The sequence below is a fragment of the Thunnus maccoyii genome, chromosome 5 (genome assembly GCF_910596095.1).
Source record: "Thunnus maccoyii chromosome 5, fThuMac1.1, whole genome shotgun sequence".
NCBI classification, from domain to species: domain Eukaryota; kingdom Metazoa; phylum Chordata; class Actinopteri; order Scombriformes; family Scombridae; genus Thunnus; species Thunnus maccoyii.
In genome coordinates, this window is record NC_056537.1 from 28,427,554 (window position 1) to 28,449,449 (window position 21,896).

Below are 21,896 nucleotides of genomic sequence, written 5' to 3' on the forward strand. Positions count from 1 at the left end.
TGATAGTAAATCAGTAATTCAGTCTCTTAATTCAAGCAACAATTCAATTTGTTATAGAAGGTTAACACAGAGTTTTGATTATGAAATGATTTTGAAAACGAGCAACAGCAACAACGGGAAATCCATGATTTTGAAGTAAATACGTCATAAAAATTTAAAGTTGGCCGATGCTGTCACTGTCATCATGTGCAAAAATCACAAGCAGCTATGTAAATCTTCTTACTTTGATAGTTTTTTTTTAATGCGCTTTACATATTGTATATAATGTATAAATAATGATTATTGAGTATATTCATAAACACTGTTGTGTCTTCATTATTGTTGATTTAATTGCCACATTTCTCTCATATACTGTCAGTACAACACTATGTGTCAGTTTTACATGCTGCACAGTCAGGGTTCAGTTAGGTAAATTGTTTGGTGGAAAAAGTGAATCTCTCATTTCATGATTATTTTTCTGGTCCATTTTCCTGGCAAAGTGGGATTCAGTCTTCATCCGCTCTTGTTTTTGAAGTGGATTTGGTGGAAGAGGAATGCCTCAAAAAGAGTTTTCAACCGCAGAATTGAAAACTGCCAGCACCACTGATCTTTGAAGGACTGAAAAAATCAAAGATGGTGGGTTTTCACTCAGGCAGTTTCGCTTTCAAACCACTTCAGTATAGTCTCTTTGTTCTCGCTGACCCACTGGATGTTGACTTGGGTTTGCTCTATGGCCTGGTACACCGCCGTGGTAGCAGGACCCATTTCATAGGTTGTCGCAAAACGCTCCAACTGTACACATAACACAGAAACAGGTGATACAGTGATGTAAGAGCATTGCAGGTTAGCAGAAGTGGCATATTAAAGTACAAGGCTGGGCATTGCTTTATCTTTTTCTCATCATTAGCGAATCCTATGAAAAGACCAAAACCAATCAGTATGTGAAATCCTGGGACCCTTTAAGTGACCGTTCGCTAAACCCATGCCATGAACAGCAATTGTTCAGTCATAACTTAGGTAACATAACTATACACAGAAGGAAGCATTTCATACTACATTATTTTGAGAGGCTACAGGTTTTAAAAATAAAAATTCTTCACAATGTCTTTCACATGGATCATTAGCTGGTGAGAATACTAAATGTTTGCCTGGGACATGTAGGATATACCTCCAGTCATTTAGCATGATGTCATGTATAGCCCTCAAGTGCATATTTAAGACCCTTGTGCTGGGTTCCCATTTTAAAAAGAGTCAGCTGGAAACATGAAAAAGTCTTGTGTGTTTTGTTTTTTTTAAAATGTTTTTTGTATTCAACATTCTGGGTTCATGCTGCAAATAAGTGTTTAAAATGTTATCTCTTGGATTTAGTTTTGTTTTTTTTGGCCGGTTTATATTCCTGCAATATCATTTCTTATTCCTCTGTGCTGTAGAGCTCCATTGTTGTCCAAAAACTATTAAAAACACATCAGTGAGTCACACCGTTGCTGGGTGATATGTTCCTTCATTACTGTGAACACACACACAGACACACTGTTGCCAGAAATACTCAGTAGAGCAACAAATATGTGTTAGTTCATGGCTGAATATAGTCCCCCCAAAACAGACTATTTACTCCTGTTTGAGACATTTGCTAAAAACTACAGTTTGTGGGATTGATTCAGTATAAAGTACAGTGTGTGTGTCCATGGTCAACAATGTGTTTGGAAAGCAATGGTGCTCTAAGGCACAGAGGAATAAGATATATCAGGTTTTGGATACAAACACAATACTTGTTAGTAGAATGTTGTTTATTTTGGTTGTCATGGGATTTGTTGACAGCCTTATCCTACATTTGAGTCATGGCTCGGAGGCACGACTGTCTCAACATCCATACATACAACTCATGATGACAGAGATTTCTGATAGGATATCAGGGTGAGTCTAGTGACTCATTAGATATAAATCAATTATCGGTACGTGACTACAAAGATAAGAGTGTCTCTCTGACGTCATTGCATATTGGTAATATCACTGGAAGATAATACAACATCAATAAGTTACCTCCTCCAGTTCAAATTGTGTGGAGAACCTTCTGGTCACGGCCTCAATCAGCATGGCTCCATCCCTGACGGTGGAGAAAGACAGGGTGGACAAAATATTAACAGTATATTGTGAAAGACATATTTAAGTCTTAGTGGTCAAAATGTCTGTTACATAAAAGAAATTAAATATTTGCTAATTACGTGATTTAGATAAGCCTCAGGTGTGTATGCTCATGAAATTAAATGTCTCTTGTGTATATTTAAACTGTGATACAGATCAATTCATCTTCCTGGTAACAGCATAAACAATGGGGACTTTATGAAGGAGAGCAATCACTGATAAAATTATAAGGCCATTGTACTTGATGACACTGTGCAAGATTTTTATGAGGCACTGTTTATTATAGTCCCTTCTTTTATGGCAGTGTCTGTTTATTCAAGTAACTTGACTGCAGGTCATTTCAGGCCTCTGTAAACAACAGCCCACAGGCAAGACAAGGCTCTCAGATCTCTGTGATGAGGCAGCAAGCCGCAGTACGTTCATAAAGAAAACACTGACAACAGTGTTGTCCTCTTAACTGGCAGCTCATGGCCTCAAAGCAGATCATGAGACAGAGCGGTGAAGCATGAAAAACATGAACAAGCAAATACTGTGCTCAGGGTTAGACTGATAGATCAATTTGCTGGGATACAGTGTGGGGATTATACTGGCCTTTAACTTCACAGCAGATATGGAGCTGGGTGGTGGTGGAGGTTTCTCCCTGACACAACCCTATATTCTTGCATATCACTGCTCTATGAACCAAATTTTGGCAGCACATTTGCAGTGATCATTATACTTTATCATGTACAGTAGCTATGCAATTAATGCCACTAAAGTCTGTTTCCACAGCAGAGAGCAACCCTGAGCCAAGTCTTGCTAGACCATGTTAAAAGTGTCCTGGGCCAATCTCTGTATAGATGCAGTAGAAGAGATTTAAAGCTGCATCATTGATTTTTTTGGTTACCTGGTAGCAGCTGAACAAGCTGAAAGCATTAACATCGACATTGTCAAGACAAACAATGGCTTATTTGCACATTCAGCAGAGATGGTTTTGAGTTGTGTGGTGTATCTGGTCATCTAACAAATGCAAATCCAGTATTCATTCTCTTTTTAGCTGTTTTGTTCTCCACAAACAACAACAAAATATTTGTTTACCTTGCTAGAGGTCTAACCTGTATGACTTGCTGTATCAGCTAGTCGCTGTCTGCTGTTAGGTGCTGGACAGGCAGTGTACAGCTGCCTGCTGTGGCTAGTAATGAGGTTGATTACAGTGCTGAGCAAAGTTGCAGTGCAGGCTACGAGTCATTCGTAGTGATGAACCAGTAAATTACCACACAACTTTGTAGTTCCCCTCAGCTCTACAGAGCTTTTTTAGCCTCTTTTAGTTCATTTAGGAATTATGACCCACACCTCTGCTCAGCAAAAAAATTCTGATAAATCCACTGCACACTACCTGCCCAGCACCAAACGCCAGACAAAGTTAGCAACTAGCTGGTGAACACAGTGGAGCATTTAGTAGCTAAAGTGACAGATATCTTTATCAGGGGTTGGTGGAGACCAAAACAGAGCTAAAGACAGTAAATACTGGCTTATGTTCATCAGGTGGCCAGAATCATGATTCCAGATTAATTGTGTTGTTCCATGTCCTCTGGATATGTAAAGACAGTTGTGAACCATACCAATTTCACAAGGTCATGATATGACAAATGTGTGTACTTTTAGCTAGTTGTGGAGTTCTGCCTCCAAGTGCCCCCAAAAACAAACTGATTATGGAGCTTTAAAGAGCTGTACACCATAACAAGATTTTAACTTCTGTTTTATCAGAGAGTTTTAACTTCTCACAATCCAACTGCTGTGTTAAGGTGGCTTCTCCACCATGATGAGCATATGTTCTGGGGTAAACCATGAATACTTGTAATTTTCTCGTAAATATGTTGGAACAAAAAATGGCTAGAATTAAACATTTAGTACTGGTGCAAAACACTGCCTATCATGAACCTCAAACCAAAAATACTAGCATCATGATGCCTTTTTCTATATTGGTCAAACCCAAGTACACAATCTCATATACTTGTTCATGACTAAGAAAATGAGGTGTAATCTGTAAAAACCAATATGAGAGACATTAGACGCAGTCCAAATAGCAACCTACCCCTGACTGACGTAGTCCCAGTTTGCTCTGATAAAGTTCCAAGTCAGCTCCTGCCCCACCACGTTCCTAGCTATGTAGTTAATAGTGGAAGCAACATCCATCAGCCGTATCTTCTCAGGGTTCAAAGTGTACTGCAGGTATCTGTAAGATAAGGAATTAGTCACCGCCTAGCTCTTCACTTACTAAAACTTGCATGTTTGGAACTCACCTTATCACGGGTGTGTCCACAGTGAAAGAAGTTATTATGTACACAGTCAAAATGACAGTATTATGATTCTGTATGACACATCAGGACTTGATTTTTAATGTTTGTTGGCTTCACCTGTTGAGCAACCAGATCTTCCTTGTGCAGGACAGAGCTTCTCGGAGCTGGTCTTTCTCTGAGGTTTTGCTGGAGCTCTGAAATTTCTCCCAGGCAAACTCCCACTCTTTCATCCCACCCTCAGCCACAGCTTGGCAGTAGATTACAGACCGCAGGTTGGGGTGGATCCTGAATCACACACACACATACACAGTAATTTCCCTGCATCAGGGCTGTCTCATTTTCAAGTTTTCTTGGTTGTCCTGAACTATTGACTTTGCCTTTTCCTGATTATCAGCAAATCTGCAGACATACTGAACATTTTCTCCATCTGGTCTACTTCCATGTGTTTTCTTCTACCACTACAAAACTCTAAAAGTGATTACATCTGGCTGATATTAAAGTATGGTCTTTATAGTGTTATGGACAGAATTTCTCCCTGGATTTTAACCCAGCTTGTTGAGTCTTGGTGTACATACAAACACAAAGTTCGTAACACATACACATCCACTTACAAATGTCGGCCAGTGTGAATGTATGGACACTTCAATGCATGTACAGCACACACATGCATATGTGTTGAAGTAATGTATGGACACACAGTTTACACATTTAATGACGAGTCACGATGTCTCTGTTTTTTAAAGTTGCACCTGGACACTTTGCAGATTAATGTCTCCAAAAGCCTGAAAAGTAACTGTAAAGGCACCAGAGTTTTATTTTTGCAAACACCTTTTCTATTTGTAGGAATAGGATTGTGGTCTCCTCTTTGCGATTTTGGATTAAACTGCATGTCAGCATTAAGATCCTGCCAAGTGCAGCTTTAGAAATAAAACAAATACAGAGTGGTAACAGCCACGCACAACTGACACAAAAAAAGCAATTAAATACAATTTATATACAAGCAATTGACACATACCTTCAATAAATAATTGCTGGAAGGTAAAGCTACAGAACATGATGGCAATTTATTGTCAACCAGTCACTTAATTCACAGTAGAATAATGTGCAAGTTTAGGGTAAATGCAGAAGGTAGGGATTAGAAAGGGGAAAGAAGAAATATGTTAACACACTTGTCTAGTTCATTCAAATGCATGTAATGTTCAAAGTCCAAATTATGTATATATACTTATCCAGTAGTGTCCATACTTGTTGGTGTTGTTGCTTTCCATCCAGTCAGCATACATCTTTTTAGCCATCTCCTGACATTCTGGGAGACCATTGGAACAGGCCACCTCTATGGCAGTGATCTGGCTGTGCCTTAGGATGAAACCCAATGATATTTTATATAAGTGGACACGTATTAAATGACAGTAAACATAATGTAATGTGTCATGATGAAAAATGTGGTTGAAAGCCCCCAGAAAAAGCTTATAAATGGACCTGGAGTTCTGATAATTTTGTCAAACTACTGTAATATAGCATTTGTGGAGACAAGTTAGCCATGGATTACTTAAAGCTTTTTTAATTCATCTTTTTTTGCCATGTGGGGGCAACAGAACACAGCATGTATGTGTTAGCAAATAGTTGCCTATTTACACATCCAGCAGACACAGAGCAACATTAGCATTAATTTGGAGATGTGTTTGTGTCCACCTGACATTGAATTTAAGGCAAATATTCACTGTCCTTTTAACTCTGTTTTGGTCACCATCAACTCCTTAGGGAAATACCTGGCTCTTTAGCTGCTAAATGCTCCGTTATGTTGCCCAGCAAATTGCTAACTCTGTCTGTCTGCTGTCTGATGCAGGGCAGTTAGTGTACAGTGGACTCATCAGGGCTTTCTAGCTGAAAAAAGCTGACTGCTGTGATTGGAAATTAGTTGAATGAGATGCTGGCTGCTAAACCAAAATGATGAGCTACAAGTGGCTAAAAAGCTGTGTAGAGCTGAGGGGAATTTCAGAGTTGGGTGATAATTCTCTGTGGGTTTTGTCACTACAAGCGACACCTTTCTTTCACATTACACATGGTTATTTGAAACATTGCTTATATAAAATATAAAAAATGATTAGTGCAGTTTTAATATAGAATGCAGTAAGTTACATGATGAATTTGATTCATCACATAAATGAAGTGTTTTGTAACACTGATTTGGTAAGTGTTGGGTAAGTGTCACTTGAACAAAGATACTCTATAGAATAATTAACAAAGAATAATTTAAGAGAGTTTACAGTCATTGTATTTTTCAGCTAAACCAAACCCCCTGATTTCTTGAGAACTGGTTCCATATAAACAAGCAAAGTATTGGCAGTGCAAGTCCAAAGTACACAGCTGTCACTAGCATGTATATAGCTGATGATGTGTGAGCTAACAATGCAACTTCGCCCATCTGCTCTGCATTGACACTCTTGGACTGTACTGTGAATTTGTGAAACTGTGAACTTCAGCATTGTGTGAATCTGTCGATGACCAACTAATAACTAAGTAAAAATGATCTTTCCTTACTGTAAGGAGTGGTCAGAAGGGACTTCTGATTTGTCAGTGTCGTTCTTGAAGAAGTTGTACAGGCCTTTAACCTGCTGCTGGAGGTATGCCTGCAGGAAGAAACAGCTTTACAGCAGAGTTTCAAGAATACACATGGTAATATAACATTTTTTACTACACATCTGTTTATGTTCTGATGAGGGATGAACATTAATACCAGCAGGCAATCACATTTAGACTGCTGAATCAATCTTTTCCATCCAGCACAAGTCAATTCGGTTAATAATGTAATAAAGCCAGTGGACTATCTGATACAGTCTATAAAATCAATTTTTTATCACAAGTTAAAAAGGATATTTTAATGGCACGTGCCTGCATAGGTCCATATATCTCGGAGCGGTCAAACATGAGGATGAAGTACTTCAGGTTCCTAACTGCAGACTCCCAGGGAAGGTACGCAGTCTCATTACGAAGGAACCGGGTTGAATTAAGAGCCAGAGTCACATTGACTAGTTTGGCCCTGAGAGAAAAAAAGGGATTCGATTTTGGAAGATCACAGTGGCGAATGAGCCATCAGCATGACGTTATTTCAATCATGCTTTTAAAATTCAGGCAAATATAATGTGGCATGTTGCAACAGAAGGATCACAACACACAGTTAATCTACAGAAAATGGAAATAACTGGATGTTGAAAGGGAAGCAGTCAAAGAAAAAGTCATTACCTTGCTAAGTTGAATGCATCATCAATAAGCTGCCCTCTGTTTATTGGTGGGATCGGCTGGAAAACAAGCAAGATGAGGAAAAGTTTATCTGAAATGCAAAGTTCTACCAGCAGCATAAGAAATCAATCAGCATGAGAGTAGGAAATAGGCCTGACATTGTGGCGCTGTAGAGAGATACAAATTGAGGTTTTGAACCAGAGAATCATGATTATTACATTCAATTTCTGTTTCCAAAGTCAGAAATCAACTCAGCTCAATTGAGTCACAAATTTTTTTCCAGTAGGGGTAAACTTTGTTTCTGTAATAGTACTTCTGAGAGGTCTGGAACCATTTCAAGCTGCAATGGATTCCGATGAAATGGAACGGCTTGGATGGTTGTCTACTACTTTTGTCCAGAGTGAACTATCTGGACAGCTATTGGATGAATTGGCACTAAATTTGGTAAAGACATATTGTTTCCCAGAGGATGAATCCAAATGATTTTGGTAGTCTCCTGACTTTTCATCTAGTGCAACCAGTGAGTCTTTACTCCAACAACTGCATCAATTGAAAAAGACATTCACGTTCCCCACTAGATGAATTGTAAAAACTGTCGTGATGATATAACAACATCTCACAAGTAACTTAATGATATTGGAGCTGTGGCGGCGCTACATTGAAAGTCAGGGGAACACCAAACTCAGTAGGAGTCATCCTCTAGGGAGCATGAAGGCCTGTACAAAATTTCATGGCAATCCATTTTACAGTTGTTAAAACTTTTTAGTCAGGATCAAAATGGTGGACTGACCAAGTGACCTGACCATGGAAAGAGTCCAGTCCAAGAAATGCAGGTACATACTTTGGGATCAATACAATCCCTCGATTGCAGAACTATGCAAACTATGTTTCTGCTGGACTGATTCAACCCTTTCACCTATCAAGACATTTCTTTTTTCCCCAGTTTATTTGGGTCATGTCCAGTTCTGAGTGGTCTGGTCTTTTTCAACCACACCATTCAGCTGCCATTCAGAGTTTTGTCAAAAACATTTTTTTCTTTCTTTTCAACAAAGTCGATCCATTCTTCACCATATGAGAAAGGAAGCATATTTTGGATGCCTTTGTTGTTGCTCAAAATAAAGGCACTGAATTTTGACAATGCAAACCATCTGGTCATTACATGCAAATGAATTTGGCAGCAAAACCAAAAAACAAAGAGTGAGTATTTCTTCACATCATTTTCACTTTTCAGTTTTTCATATAGTCTTGTCTTTTTAATATAGTCTGGTCAATTTAAACCAATTTATTTGACTTAAATGTTGCATTAAACAGTGCACCCACAGCCCACATTATCCCTGGAGCCTGGTCTGGGAGAGGGAAATGTATCAAGCCACACAATATTGTGTAAAATCTAAATGTAACAAGGACAAATGAGCTAGTGGGTAATGGAGGAAATAAAGCAAAAACTTGGAAAAGGCAAGCTTCTTAAAATTCGCAATGATTCACGGAAGGCCACTGCATTGTTGAAGAATTACAACTATGTGGTGACAACAGATAAAAACCTCCAACATTCTTCCACAATTCTGACTCTTAAAGAGCATCCCGTATGAAGTTCTGTTCTGGATTATAATTGTTTGGACTGTTGACAAGTTCAGCTGTGAAAGATGTTTTGACTTTACCAGTTGCATTCATCTGGTTGATATTCAATGAAATTGAAGTTGATGTACTAACCAGTAAGGCAGATAATCTATTTTGAGATGCTGCAGTGTTACATGCTGGTAACTGACTGCAGTGTGTGTATTGCCATTAAACCTATAGCTAATCATCTAATAGAAGTTATATACAGTATGTTTTGTGCTAGAGGGCCACCGTGCCAAACTTTGTGTTGGTCTATTGCCGTTGTGTGTGAAAACCTTTCCAAAGCAAGCATATAACTTTGTCTTTGAAGCAGAAATAACAAAAATGTAGCCTCGGCTCTCAGGTTAGGTTGGGGTCTCAAATTCTGCAGTACAAGGCAGGTTCAGCTGGTTCAGGTCTGGAAAGCACAGGAACAGACTGGTTTTGGGTTTCAGTTTTGGGCCCATGCAGAACTATACTCCACTGGCTTTATGAGTACACAAAGTGGAACTATCCATGGTAGTTATTGGTCTCTTTTGCGCAAAGTGGTTGCACTCACTGTATGGGCTGATTGTGTTACTGCCTAACCAGCTTAAAACACTACAAACTACAAGTTTGTTCACTGTCTTGTTAATAGTAACACAAGACTACATTAACAACAAGGGCAACGTGTTAACAACACATGATTTTCTATTTGACAGTCCAGATTTGGATAAATGGGAGGGGAGAACCCGTTGTAATTTTACATTCTAATAAACCACAGGTTGTAAAATTACTTTCCTTATCTGTCACATGAACTGTATGTTGATGGGAGTTGGTTTCTGCACAGTTCTGTGATTTGTTAACTCATAATTTGGCTCAGTACTCACATCTGTGTCTGTTTCCAGCTGAGTCAGGAGGCGTTCCCAGTTCTCAGGGTCGTAATTGACTCTGTAATATCCATTGCAGTTGACGTTTACAAGGATCCACTTTCCATTTTTAGATTTTACTTCATCTTTCGTAACTGTTTAAAAGGCAAATTTTGGTTGAAGGTAAGTTATACTTTACTGACCATGAATTACAAAAATGAAAACATATGAACATATGAAAATAATATGAAAAATATGAAAAATATGAAAACAAAGTTATTACAAATTTAATTTTGAAAAGGCAAGGGGTTTATATTCAGTGTTGTATATTCTGTCACCTGTTTTGTTGTCTCTCAACCAGACAAGATCAGGCTCTGACATGACTCTGATCGGGACAACCCACCAAAGACTAAACAGGTAGAAAAAATAGAAAAGAGTATAATCAGGATCCATGAAAAGCCTCTGTACAGTGAGCAGATTAAGCTGAGAAGAGTCAGGGAGCAACTTTAAACTGAGTCACAGCACAGTAGGTTAAAATATTGTGCAACTCACCATGGCAGTGTTATGGAGTGCATAGTTATAAAACATTGTTTCAAAACACTCTACATGGCCCAAGGTATACTCTACTGTAATCAGCTGCAATGATTTCATGCAGGCCTGGGAGGGAAACACTTGGCTAACAAGGTAGCATTGATGTAATAACTTATTGTATTTTGCCAAACAAAACAGACAGAAGAAATTGACTATTTAATTATATGGCGACAACTGTACTCAGAGGGAGTTGACCTTTTTAAGTTGGTGAAGGATTTATATACCAACCTTGGCCTTTGTAGAGACACTGAAAGTAAAGGATCTTCTCTAATCCTTGCCCAAGTAGGTCGTAGTCACATTCAAGATGTAAAATTCAAATGAATACAGAAGGAGGAAGGTGGAACCAGTTTCTCACCACACATTGTTTGTTCACATTTTCTATCAAGGATTTTCATTGGTCAAAAATTCAAGTATTCATGCCAGTGAGTGAAATTCCCATTCAGACCATCTACAAATGGAAGGTGAACTTTACCGCAGTCCTTCACACTAGTGTGTTGACCACAAACTGTTGTGAAATATTATTTTATTACAATATCAATAAACCTACTTTTTTGTTGTTATTTTTTTGGGCCAATTGGCATATTATTGAAATATTAGGACTATTCACACATTCATCAGATATGAAGGCACATAAACATTCATTTGGATATGTGTTTCTATTCATCTGATTGTTGCAAGTCCAATATACTCTCCTTTAGCTCAACCCCTTTGAGAAATATCTGTCTCCTTACTCACAAAATTCTCTGCGAAATTTATACCGTCTAGTTGCTAACTTTGTCTGTATGCTGACTGGCTTATCAGGGCTCTTGTTATCAGTTGCTTGCTATGCCTGGAAACAATTCTGATGAGAGCAGTGAGAGTCAACCAAAACATTAAAATTGTGGCCCATAAAACATTGAGCTGAAAGATGTTAAAAAGCTCTCTAGAGCTCAGGGGAACTGCAAAGTCAGGTGATATTTCCTTATGGGTTCATGAGTATGAGAACCTCCTTTCACATTACACAAACAAGCAATGTGATCCATTGTTCAAATATTGATCAGTGGTATAATATGTTAACAAATGAAACATATAGGGCCCAATACCAACCCTTGTGGGACTCCACATATAACTTTCCTACATTCAGATTTACTACCAGAAAACTGTACATATTGTTGTCTCTTATCCAAACAACTACTGAAACATATATGAACTATCCCTCTAATACAATATGACAGTAGAATAGAGAGTAATATGTCATGTACTATATCAAAAATGCTTTTTCATCAATAAATCAATAAATACCCCAACCATGAAGTACTTCCTTTCCATTGTTGTTGTGATTTCTTCCGCTGTTTCCATTTATGCTAAAGATGTGGATCTATTTTTTCTAAATACATACTGATTCTCTCTCATTAGTTTGTTATTTTCAATAAAATTAACCAAATTAAACAACTTTCCAGGGGAAATAAAGACACTGGTCAAAGACATTGGATGTTTAGCACATACCTAGATACAGCAGAATCATTGAACAGGAAGCGCTTCTGGTAGATCTCTCCATTGGTAGTGTTGATGGTGATGACAGGATATCCAACTTGATTGGTCCAGGTGCCCATCATCGGGGCAACGTCAGTGTTACCTTTAACATCATCTACAGCCTGCAAACATGGCACAAGTAAATTAATATTTTATGATGTTATAGTGGTTTGTAAAAAAGCCTGGCTAAATCTTTTATCTACCAAGACTTTACCGTTTGTATATACTTCCAGAGGTCATTCTGGTCAGTGTTTTCATTTTCAAAGGCCTTGAGGTACATCTAAAACACACAAAAATGGAGACAATGAGAGAGAGAGAGGTTATAGTGAACACAGTTTCAACCTGTCTTCTTTTTTTTCCAGGAAGAAACTTTGCTTTTGAAATTGGTGCTGAGACTTGAGAGCTAGATGAAAGTATGCAAACACAGCTGCAGAGATCCCAAGTGGATGTAATGTAAAAGCAAATGTTTGGCCAAAATCCACAGTGCTTCAGTCATTTTCTGACATGCTCAAACACAATGACGCACCAGGTGTTACAGATCTGTGGGACACTCGTCCTCAATTCTGTACCTTCCTGCTCTTTAAGAGATTCTGATCACTCCCCCCAGCAACAGTGTTTTCCTTTAGTAATCTGTCTGCGCCATCCCACAAGGAAAATACGGCCCCCTTATTGATTTTACTTGAGGCAGTGAGAAATAAGAGTGGATTGTCAAACTGGAATGTCAGACTTCGGAGCAGCAATAATTGTGTTATTATCAGCAGATCAGATTTGGATATACTGTATAACATAAATGTTGTTTATTGTTGTTTAAATAAATTTATGTAACTGACTACCTTTAAATTGAGAGAGACCTTGTGTTGGATTATCAACTGCACATTTGGTGCAACTGCTCTGAGGCTTCTATCCCTGATTTAACTGTCTCTAACTAATCTTGTGCCCCTAACTTCTAGAGGTACCCTGTTTCCTTTTATTTGTATTTGTTTCCTACTACATCTGTGTATGTGTATTGATGTTGTATTGGATTGTATTTACTGGGACCATGTACAGTGTTAAACATAAATGTTTGATGTACTGCACGAGATGTAGCCTAAAGCTAATTTTCATCTGCAGTCCCTTACAATTAAAACACATAACAGCACAATAACAGTACAAAGCAAAAAAACACACAGGACACATTATACAAAATACAAAGCTACACACAATAGCACATAACATACACCCACAATATCAACTAGAAATTAATAATGTAAGCTTGTCAAATTGAAAGTAATTCACCTCATTGTAATGCAGTATTGTGACATTTACTCCTACCCGCCATTTGGTTTTCAGGATTGCATATTCATTTTATAAAGAGTTATTGATGGAGTGAAACGAAATTCGCTGAGCTAACTAGTTTCCTAAGTGGCAGTTATCAAGCTCACTAGCTTGGTCACTAACAGGACAATAAGTTCACACAGTTTATTCGAAAAACATATCTGTAGCATCAACTTCAGACTCATAACTGTCTGCAAACCATTCCTCTTTTGTGGAACAGTTTATACTTCAAGACAGTGGATGTGGATGGGACAACATGGCTAATAAGATATGAGCGTACTCCATTTTGGGATGTGGCTCTCTGTTCCCTCAGTGGTCAACACTGTTTGACAGCTTGCTATTGGTCACCTAGGCTAAATTGCATGTTGAAGTCCACCCCAGTATAAGTTTAGATCTTCTCACAGAAATGAACCAATTTTGTCACAAAATTTTGCAGTTTTAAATACTAATTTGACCAGGCCTTTAAACTGTTTTAACAATAACTGAACATTATAACCTCCATGAAGGTAGGATTTTTTGTGGGGTTGTTGTATTAGACTCCATTAGTTTAAGGTAGGTCTACCTAATAAAATAATTGAGACAGTGAGCTAGAGAAAATATAAGAAAATGATCACAAATACCAAGTATTGCACCAAAGCTAATTGAAAATTGTTCTTTCCAGGGTGAATCACAAACCCAAAGTACTATTGCTTGGTCTGTGTAAAAAAATCCTTTTTCTCAGAACCAATCAATACATTGTCATTGGCTCACCAAGGTCTCATAATACCGCATGTTCTGAGGAAGCTGTGACCACATGAGACTACATGTGCCAATATCTGGCACCGCTTATGGCCAACCGAATAAGCTCCTTTTCATCCATCTAAAAGAAGTCCATGAGGCACTGACAGTTTTGTAATGCTAAGGGTAAAGTGAAGTCCTTTACTTTTTGGTTGCATGTAGTTGGCTTCAACCAGACATACATTATATATTCCTAAAAGGGGTTTATGTGAATTTGAAGCAGGCTTCTTTTTTTTTCCTACCGCCACTTAAAGCATCAACTTAGAAAACTTTGGTGTGGTAGTTTCCCCACCCATGTTGTAAATCATGTTATATGGTGAGCCATGAAATTATCGAACATCATCTTCTCACAAACAAAAAAACATTTCACCAGGTCACTGTTCTTGGTCTCTGCTAGCATGAAAGTAGGGCCCTTAGTCTAGAGCAGGGGTCGGCAACCTATGACATGTGTGTCCACACTGGCACACAAAGCCATTATCAGAGATACGCAGAGCAATTCAATAAAAAATATTCTATTAATATAGTTTTTTAATAAAAAACATTTTTTAATATAAAATATTGCCTAATGGTAAACTAAATGAACAATTTGAAAAATAGTACTGAAATAATTAATTAGTCTCCATTGTTTTGACAGCAAGTGAGCACACACAATTGACATGGTCTATCATACCCATCCTCCCCATTTATTGCAAAAAGCTGTGTGCACTCTCTTCTGCAAAAATGTTGTGTGTCGAACTTCAAGAGTAAAATGTCATTTTGAAACAGGGCACAGGAAAAACTTAAAAGATAAGGCTGATAAAGCTGAATCAATCAAGAAAGCAGTGGCTTTCTTGATTGCCACTGCTGCTGCTTGTCTCCCCGTCTAGAGAGTATGGGAAAGCAATGTGTTTACAACTGTATGTGCTGCCAAAAACCAAGCTACAGAGGGCAACTATAAAGTCACGCAGTACATTGCTAAACATGGCCCATTGTTTTCTTTTTTGATAAACCCAGAACACTTGAGGGGGAACAGCATGTCCATGTTTCAGTGGATGAGGATTGAGAAGTTTGAAATGCAGCAGATAGAACTCAACGCATCTTCACTGTGGGCATCTAAATTCATACAGCTGCACAAAACACTGGAAACTGCCAACATTGATCAAGGGGAATCTATTCTGGCCTGTTGGGAAAGCTTTCCAGAAACGTTCGACTGTCTGAAGAAGGTGGCCTTCACATTGATTTCAGCATTTGGATCCACATATGTATATGTGCAAACAGATATTCTCACATACGAAGTCAATTTTGAGTCCCATGCACAACCACGTGCACACATGTGCAGAGGCATGTGTCCAACTGAAAGTCTCCAAATACGGACCAGAGATCACACAGATCAGTAAAGAAAAGCAGGGAAACGAGTTGCACTAAATCGGTAAGATTTAATTAATTTTGGCATGTGGAATCTAGACGGGGAGACAAGCAGCAGCAGTAAATGAATAAAAAGATTATGGAAATGAATTGGCACTCGGGTCTCTGATTTTTTTATTTTTAAAGATTGTAAAGTGGCACCTGGTCTAGAGTCTAGATTAAAGGAATGATCAAGGAATGACCTTGTGTTTTAAGGTTAAATAGGTTGTCAGAAGTCACTTTTAGTCTTGAGTCTCAACTCGGGGACAGTCTGCAGGCCCTAATGGAGGCATTTATAAAGATCACAGCACATTACTTACTTTCACCCCATTGTTGAAAACCTCTTCACCCACTGCGTCTGCCAGCATTCTCAGCACAATTGCCCCCTACAGAGTGAACACCAAATACATGTGTATGTTAATATTCACAGTACACTGATATGGGTGAAACAACAGAAACAACAAATATCAAGTATAAATTCTAAACACTTTAATATTGATTCCATGACTGTGTGTGATCGTATGTTGCACCCTTACTGTGGTCGTGAGGTATGATGTGTATTTATTGACTCTCTACCTTACTGTAGGTTATAGCATCAAACATCTCAATGATCTCATAAGTCGTCTGGACGTCTTCCTGTGGAGCACTGAGAGGATGGGATGAGGCCAAAGCATCCTCTTCAAACGCTGTATGGAGGTCACTCAAGATAAATGTGTCTTTCTGAGGAAAACAGAAACCACATGTTGCATAATTACATGAGGAAAATACAATGCACTGAATATCTTCTGAGAAGAAACAGAGCCACTGTTTATATCTTGCCTGACCTTTTGCTACACAGTGCCCCTGGACGGCAACACCTTTCCAAAACCAGCTAATGCCAACATGTTCACAATTACAATGCTAACATGCTGATGCTAAGTAGATATAATGGTTTTTTAAATTTTTTTAAATTTAATTTAACACACATACAAACGCTCGGAAAGAATACATACATATAATACAAGACAATATAAACGTTGTCAAAATAAATTAAGAAAGAGAAAAAAAAATGTAGGGGATTTATGTAAAAAATACATAGAGATATAGTACATAAATAAACTGTCTTTTTTTGCAATCATTTATTAACCAAACAAAGGAGGGCTTGCTATGTCTCCAATTGCTACAATGAATATGATATTTACCAGTGATTTTATCAGCTGTAGAGAATATTTAATAATATTTAAATTGTTGTGGTCAGGAATGAGAAGCATGCTTTTGTTTACTTCTGTGTGAAATCAATTACTCATTGTTTCAAAATTACCAAGAATATTGAGCGGTAAATCTGCCACTATCATTTTAAACTGCATATGTGCCATGTGAGAATGGAAAGCTTGACAGACATAGCGACAGTAACTCAGGTCAGTGGGGCTTAGTGAACAGTCAACTGCATCCAGCTTTCTCTTATATGTATTTTTCTACACAAGGACCATGGCAAATTGAAAAGTTTTGGAACTCAAAAGAAAACGTGTGAATATTTGACTGACAATGTGAAAAGATGTAAAACTGAACTTACTATTTTAAATGAGGGCTCAACACGGTCCACTGCAAAATATGACATGTAGGTGGCGAAACCCTCATTCAGCCAAATTTGGTTCCACCATTTCATCGTCACTAGATTTCCAAACCACTGGCAGGAAAAAGAGAGGGAATCATAACCACAGAGGTACCAGTCCATCAATGTGTAGATATTATATATAGATATGTGTATAGGTGAAGAAAAGTATCATGCAATGAAAAATGTTGCAGTGTTAGGCATAGTAGAACTGGTGTGCTGAGGTCCTTTTCTTATTTTACATCCTGTATAAACTATAAAGCCTCCTGAATCCACACCAAGAGGGATAAACTGAATGAATGTGTTTTTTGTTGCAAGACAAGGTCACATCACAATGTTCTTATTCAAAACTACTAAAATTTGTGAGAGAGTTAGAGTCAGGTACTTTGATCCAAAAATAAAATTGATCCATATAATTTTTATGAGGGTTAATACACAAAATAGTTTTTCTTTCTCTAACCTGGTGTGCCAGTTCATGTGCAATGAGAGTGGCGATCACTTCCTTGTGCAACAGTGAGGACACATTCTCTTCATAAAGCAGTCCTCCTTCCTGGTATGTGACCAATCCCCAGTTTTCCATTGCTGCAGGATTTAAGTCTGGCAGTGCAATTTGATCTGGAGGAATCACATATCAACATGGACAAATGATCAAATCTTGCTGCTACATTTACTTATCCAATAGTTTATAATACTGTTAAAGAGTATCCAGTTAGTATAGAAGCAACCAATTATATCTTGACAAAGTTTTACCTAGCTTATTCAGAGCGTATTTAATTTTAAAACGCGTCTCGTAGAACTCAAGAATCTGTCCGGTGATGTTGGCTGCATAATTAGTGTATCCAGCGGTAATGGCCTCAGGGCGAGCATATATCTGTATGAGCAAAAAAACAAGAATAACAGTTCAGGATAATGAAATGATTTAGTTATTGGATACAGTTTTGGTATTTGGTATATGAATGGTATTTTGGTATGGCATTAAAACCATACTGTACAAAACCTATAGGCAGGTCTAATATTTTGACAGTAAACTTTTGATCAAATTGCTGTTTGGAGGATAAAGTTAGAAATTCATTGGCAGAAATGTCACACTAGCCAAAGTTTCAGTCAACACCACGGCAACTTGAAGCGACAGGATCATACATACCCTAAAAGTCACATGATTATGTTTGAACTCGACGAAGCTGAAGTTTGAAACTGTGAAGGCAAACAAGTATGTTGACATCCTTGGTGTTGGATAAAATCTAGTGCGTGTCCACTCAGAACCCTCGTTATTTGACTCTAAGAGAGTGGAAACAAAGCAGACCAGTATAAGGAAGGACATAATTTATTCTGTTATTACTGTTTATCTGTTATTGCTATGTGGACAGAAGCATAATAAACACACATTTGTTGCCATTTGTTGCCTATTAGCTTCGCATTATCATAGGAGCTTGTTTTTTCACCTGCTTCTTCTGCATTTCCTAGAACGTGCATTTGTTGCCTGTGGGTGATGGTCACTTCAAATACTGCCTTCATTTCTGGCTCATCGAAACAAGGAAACAGTTTCCTGGCATTTGTTGGCTCCATATCGGTGGTGGCAAGGAACCTATGAATACGTATAAGGACAATCAGCCCATCATTATCTGCTATATACTGAAGGAACAACATAAAAAGATGTCATAAAGCAGCCATGTTAAATGACTTTGAATAGATAAGTTCAAAAGCATCAACTTAAACAAATGAACAATGTGTCTCTGTGTCTTTCAAACTTTTTGATACTGGTGGTCATTTTGTCCACAACACACACTTTAAGTCAGATGCTAGATTGTGTACTTGGGACAAACAATAGCAAACATACAAAAGTTAACCCAAGACCAAAAAAACAAAAACAAAACCACACTGTGTGTCTGCGTGATTTCATATTGCGTTCTTTTTATCCAATGAGCCTCTCATGATAGTAATAATACACATAACAGTAATTAGACAAGACAAAAGCCTAAACCATGAAACCAATGCAGTTTGATTACTTTGAACAAAATCTGTCATTCCTCTCCTTTTCAATCTAGAAAACTAAACTATACAAACATATAAATGAACAAACAAGCTACTAAACAGTAACACACCTTATTTTCCATTTTAGCTCCAAAATCAAAATATGTGAGTTGGTCAGGCTTATTTTCTCAAAAGACAAAAAATGTCTTTGAAGGGGATCCATGTTTGATTTGACATTTTATTGTATTATAGCTATAAAGACACAGGTCATGGTCCAAGTTTAGTTTTAGCATATTACTTCAAACCTTGCAGTCAACAACCTCACACATTGCCACCTTAACGGCTCTGTGGTTGGACTTGAGCTAAATTCTGATGTCAACATGCTACATGCTCACAATGACAATGTTAATGTGCTGATATTTAGCAGGTAACATTAGCCATATTTACTGTCTGAGTTTAGCATGTTAACATGCATTTGCTAATTAGTAATAAAATCTAGATTTATTTTTATTAAAAGTAAATAAAAATATTAATGATTCATCATAAATAAAAAGACTAATGACTCATCATGAATACATTGTACTTTATCACAATTAATTAACATTTTAGTGTCTTGGCTCATGTGTTTATTTGCTCCATAATACCTCACGTCGCTGAAATAATATGGGGAAGTGGGCTGAAGTCACCACTACTGCACTTGAACACTTGTTGCATTGTATGTAAGGAATTTCTCTTTTTTTTAACTGTTTTTGTACAACTTCTGCCAAGAAATGTGTTGCTACAATCCTGTAGAAACGCCACAGTGCAGTAGTTATCAAAATGCAGTTAAAACCACTGTTACATGTAATGTAGACAACTAAAATAAAACCTACAAAAACATGTTGAGACAGTTTTAATACACACCTTTTCACCTGCTAATCACTAAACACTTACTAGGCTGTGCTCTTACCAGCTGCCTTATCAGCAGACAATAAACTTAAAAAAAACAGAGAGAAAAACCCACAAGCCTCTGTTCAATTAAATTATTTTCATTTTCATTAATCTCCATGAGATTATCATACTTTGCTAGAGAATTCTAGGTTTACACTGTGTATTTCAGATTTTTTTAAGCCAAATTATAAATGTAAATAATTGTAAATACATTACAGTTACTGATCCGAGAACCAGCTTGATATCAGCTTGTGGATCATTTTAGCTTAGACCAGGGGCCAGGGAGTTGGCATGGAGGGTGTTTCTGAGGCTATTTAAGTGTCTGATAAACAGTTCTGATGGAGTATATATCAAGAGATCCCTTCTGAAAAGTGCTTCCAATATACTGCACTAGACAAAAGTTTGGACAGGCTTCACCTGTCAAATGAATATCTTTGAAAGTTACAGAAAGTTAATTTTGACCCTCTCTGATCTCAATTTATGTCTCCTAACGCCACTGAGAGTTCTTGAATTTGCTGCTCCCCCAGTGGTTGTAGCAAAAATATGTGCTTACTACTTCTGCTGACCAATTCACTGAGAGAAAACCTGAAAGGATTGTTTCATTTTTCTATAAACAAAAATGTATGCCATCAGAATACTTTAAAAGAGGCTATGATCACACATTCTACCCTTTAAAGCTTTAAAGTTATCATTGCTTTTTTTTTTTTACTTACCTCTCTGAGTTTGTATCACCTTCATAAGCTGGGACACCTTCATTGTATGTGCTTACATACAGCCCTTCAAGATTTTCAGATATTTCTCCCTCGAAAGTCAGACGCAAACTGTAGTTATATCCTGCCTGCAATGCATTATTCAACTGGATCTCCAGGAAGTCGCTTCCATCTTCATGGTGTTTCATTCTGAACACTGATACCTTCTGATCAGAGTTTTTTATCTTCACCACCGGACTAGAAACTGCCAGGTTCTTGCTGTGGAGGTAGATGCTGCCAGTCTTCTGGACACAGTGAAAGTGAACAGTAGAGTTTCCTGTGAAGAGCATCGTCTGGTTGGGACTGGTGACATTCACCTCCTCCATGATTTTGGGGTAGAGGTAAGGCTTGATGTGGACCTCGTAGCTCTCAGGTATGAGATTCTTCGGCAGCCGCATGACGGGTGGTGGTGCCTCAGTGGTGGACGATAAGGTTGGAGGTGGCGTCGGGTGCATTGTAGCGATCTGATTCGTGTACAAAATTATCATGGTGATCAACCCGGCAATGGCAGAGATGCTCAGGACGATGAAGGCAGTGGCAAAGGCCATGGATGTGTAGGATCCTCTCGGCATGGTGGCTGCTTCCTTTGGCGACTCCTAAAGGGTCTCGATGCTTGACTGGTAGAGATGAGTCTGATGAGTCCCTGAGAGTGTATGCCTCTGGTCTGAAATGACTGATCTGTACGCATGCAAGTAACCTCCCTCCCATAAATGGGGTTTGGCCTCAGCAATTAAGGGCCTATGCTTAGGTTAAGCATTAACTTGGATATTACCGAAGGAGCAAAGAGTAAATGTAATAGTGTGAAGAGGGTAATGTTCATTGGCCTTGTTGTAAATAATCCATCTGATTGTGCTCTCAAACATCTGGAGGTGGTTACTGTGGTCTTGCCACTAATACAGGGGTTAGGTAAACCTCAAGGAACACTTTATCCTCACGCTACACTCTCCAACCCATCACACACACACCCACACCTCCTCACATTCCTTTTCTATGA

At 38.1% G+C, this 21,896-nt stretch overlaps 1 protein-coding gene across 1 annotated transcript; it reads right to left on the reverse strand.

Moving 5' to 3' along the window:
* Positions 1 to 594: 594 nt before the first annotated feature.
* Positions 595 to 21,550, reverse strand: anpepa (alanyl (membrane) aminopeptidase a). Its single transcript, XM_042411789.1, has 20 exons — positions 20,867 to 21,550; positions 18,695 to 18,837; positions 18,397 to 18,530; positions 18,003 to 18,123; positions 17,713 to 17,867; positions 17,214 to 17,327; positions 16,238 to 16,381; positions 15,982 to 16,047; positions 12,402 to 12,467; positions 12,161 to 12,309; positions 10,423 to 10,493; positions 10,106 to 10,239; positions 7,644 to 7,699; positions 7,293 to 7,440; positions 6,942 to 7,030; positions 5,646 to 5,756; positions 4,518 to 4,685; positions 4,196 to 4,336; positions 2,020 to 2,083; positions 595 to 771 (listed from the first exon to the last, which is right to left on the reverse strand). The coding sequence occupies exons 1-20, from the start codon at positions 21,472 to 21,474 to the stop codon at positions 628 to 630; spliced, it is 2,826 nt and encodes a 941-aa protein (XP_042267723.1). The 5' UTR covers positions 21,475 to 21,550; the 3' UTR covers positions 595 to 627.
* Between the last annotated feature and the right edge of the window lie 346 nt (positions 21,551 to 21,896).

Bases quoted from the DNA above. Each gene is read 5' to 3' on its own strand.
- anpepa (XM_042411789.1), bottom strand. From the start codon at position 21,474: ATGCCGAGAGGATCCTACACATCCATGGCCTTTGCCACTGCCTTCATC. The intron at 18,838-20,866 runs GTAAGTAAAAAA...ACGTATTCATAG, and splicing joins GGTGATACAAACTCAGAGAG to GTTCCTTGCCACCACCGATA. The intron at 10,240-10,422 runs GTGACAGAATAT...CCTTTTAAACAG, and splicing joins GTTGAGAGACAACAAAACAG to TTACGAAAGATGAAGTAAAA.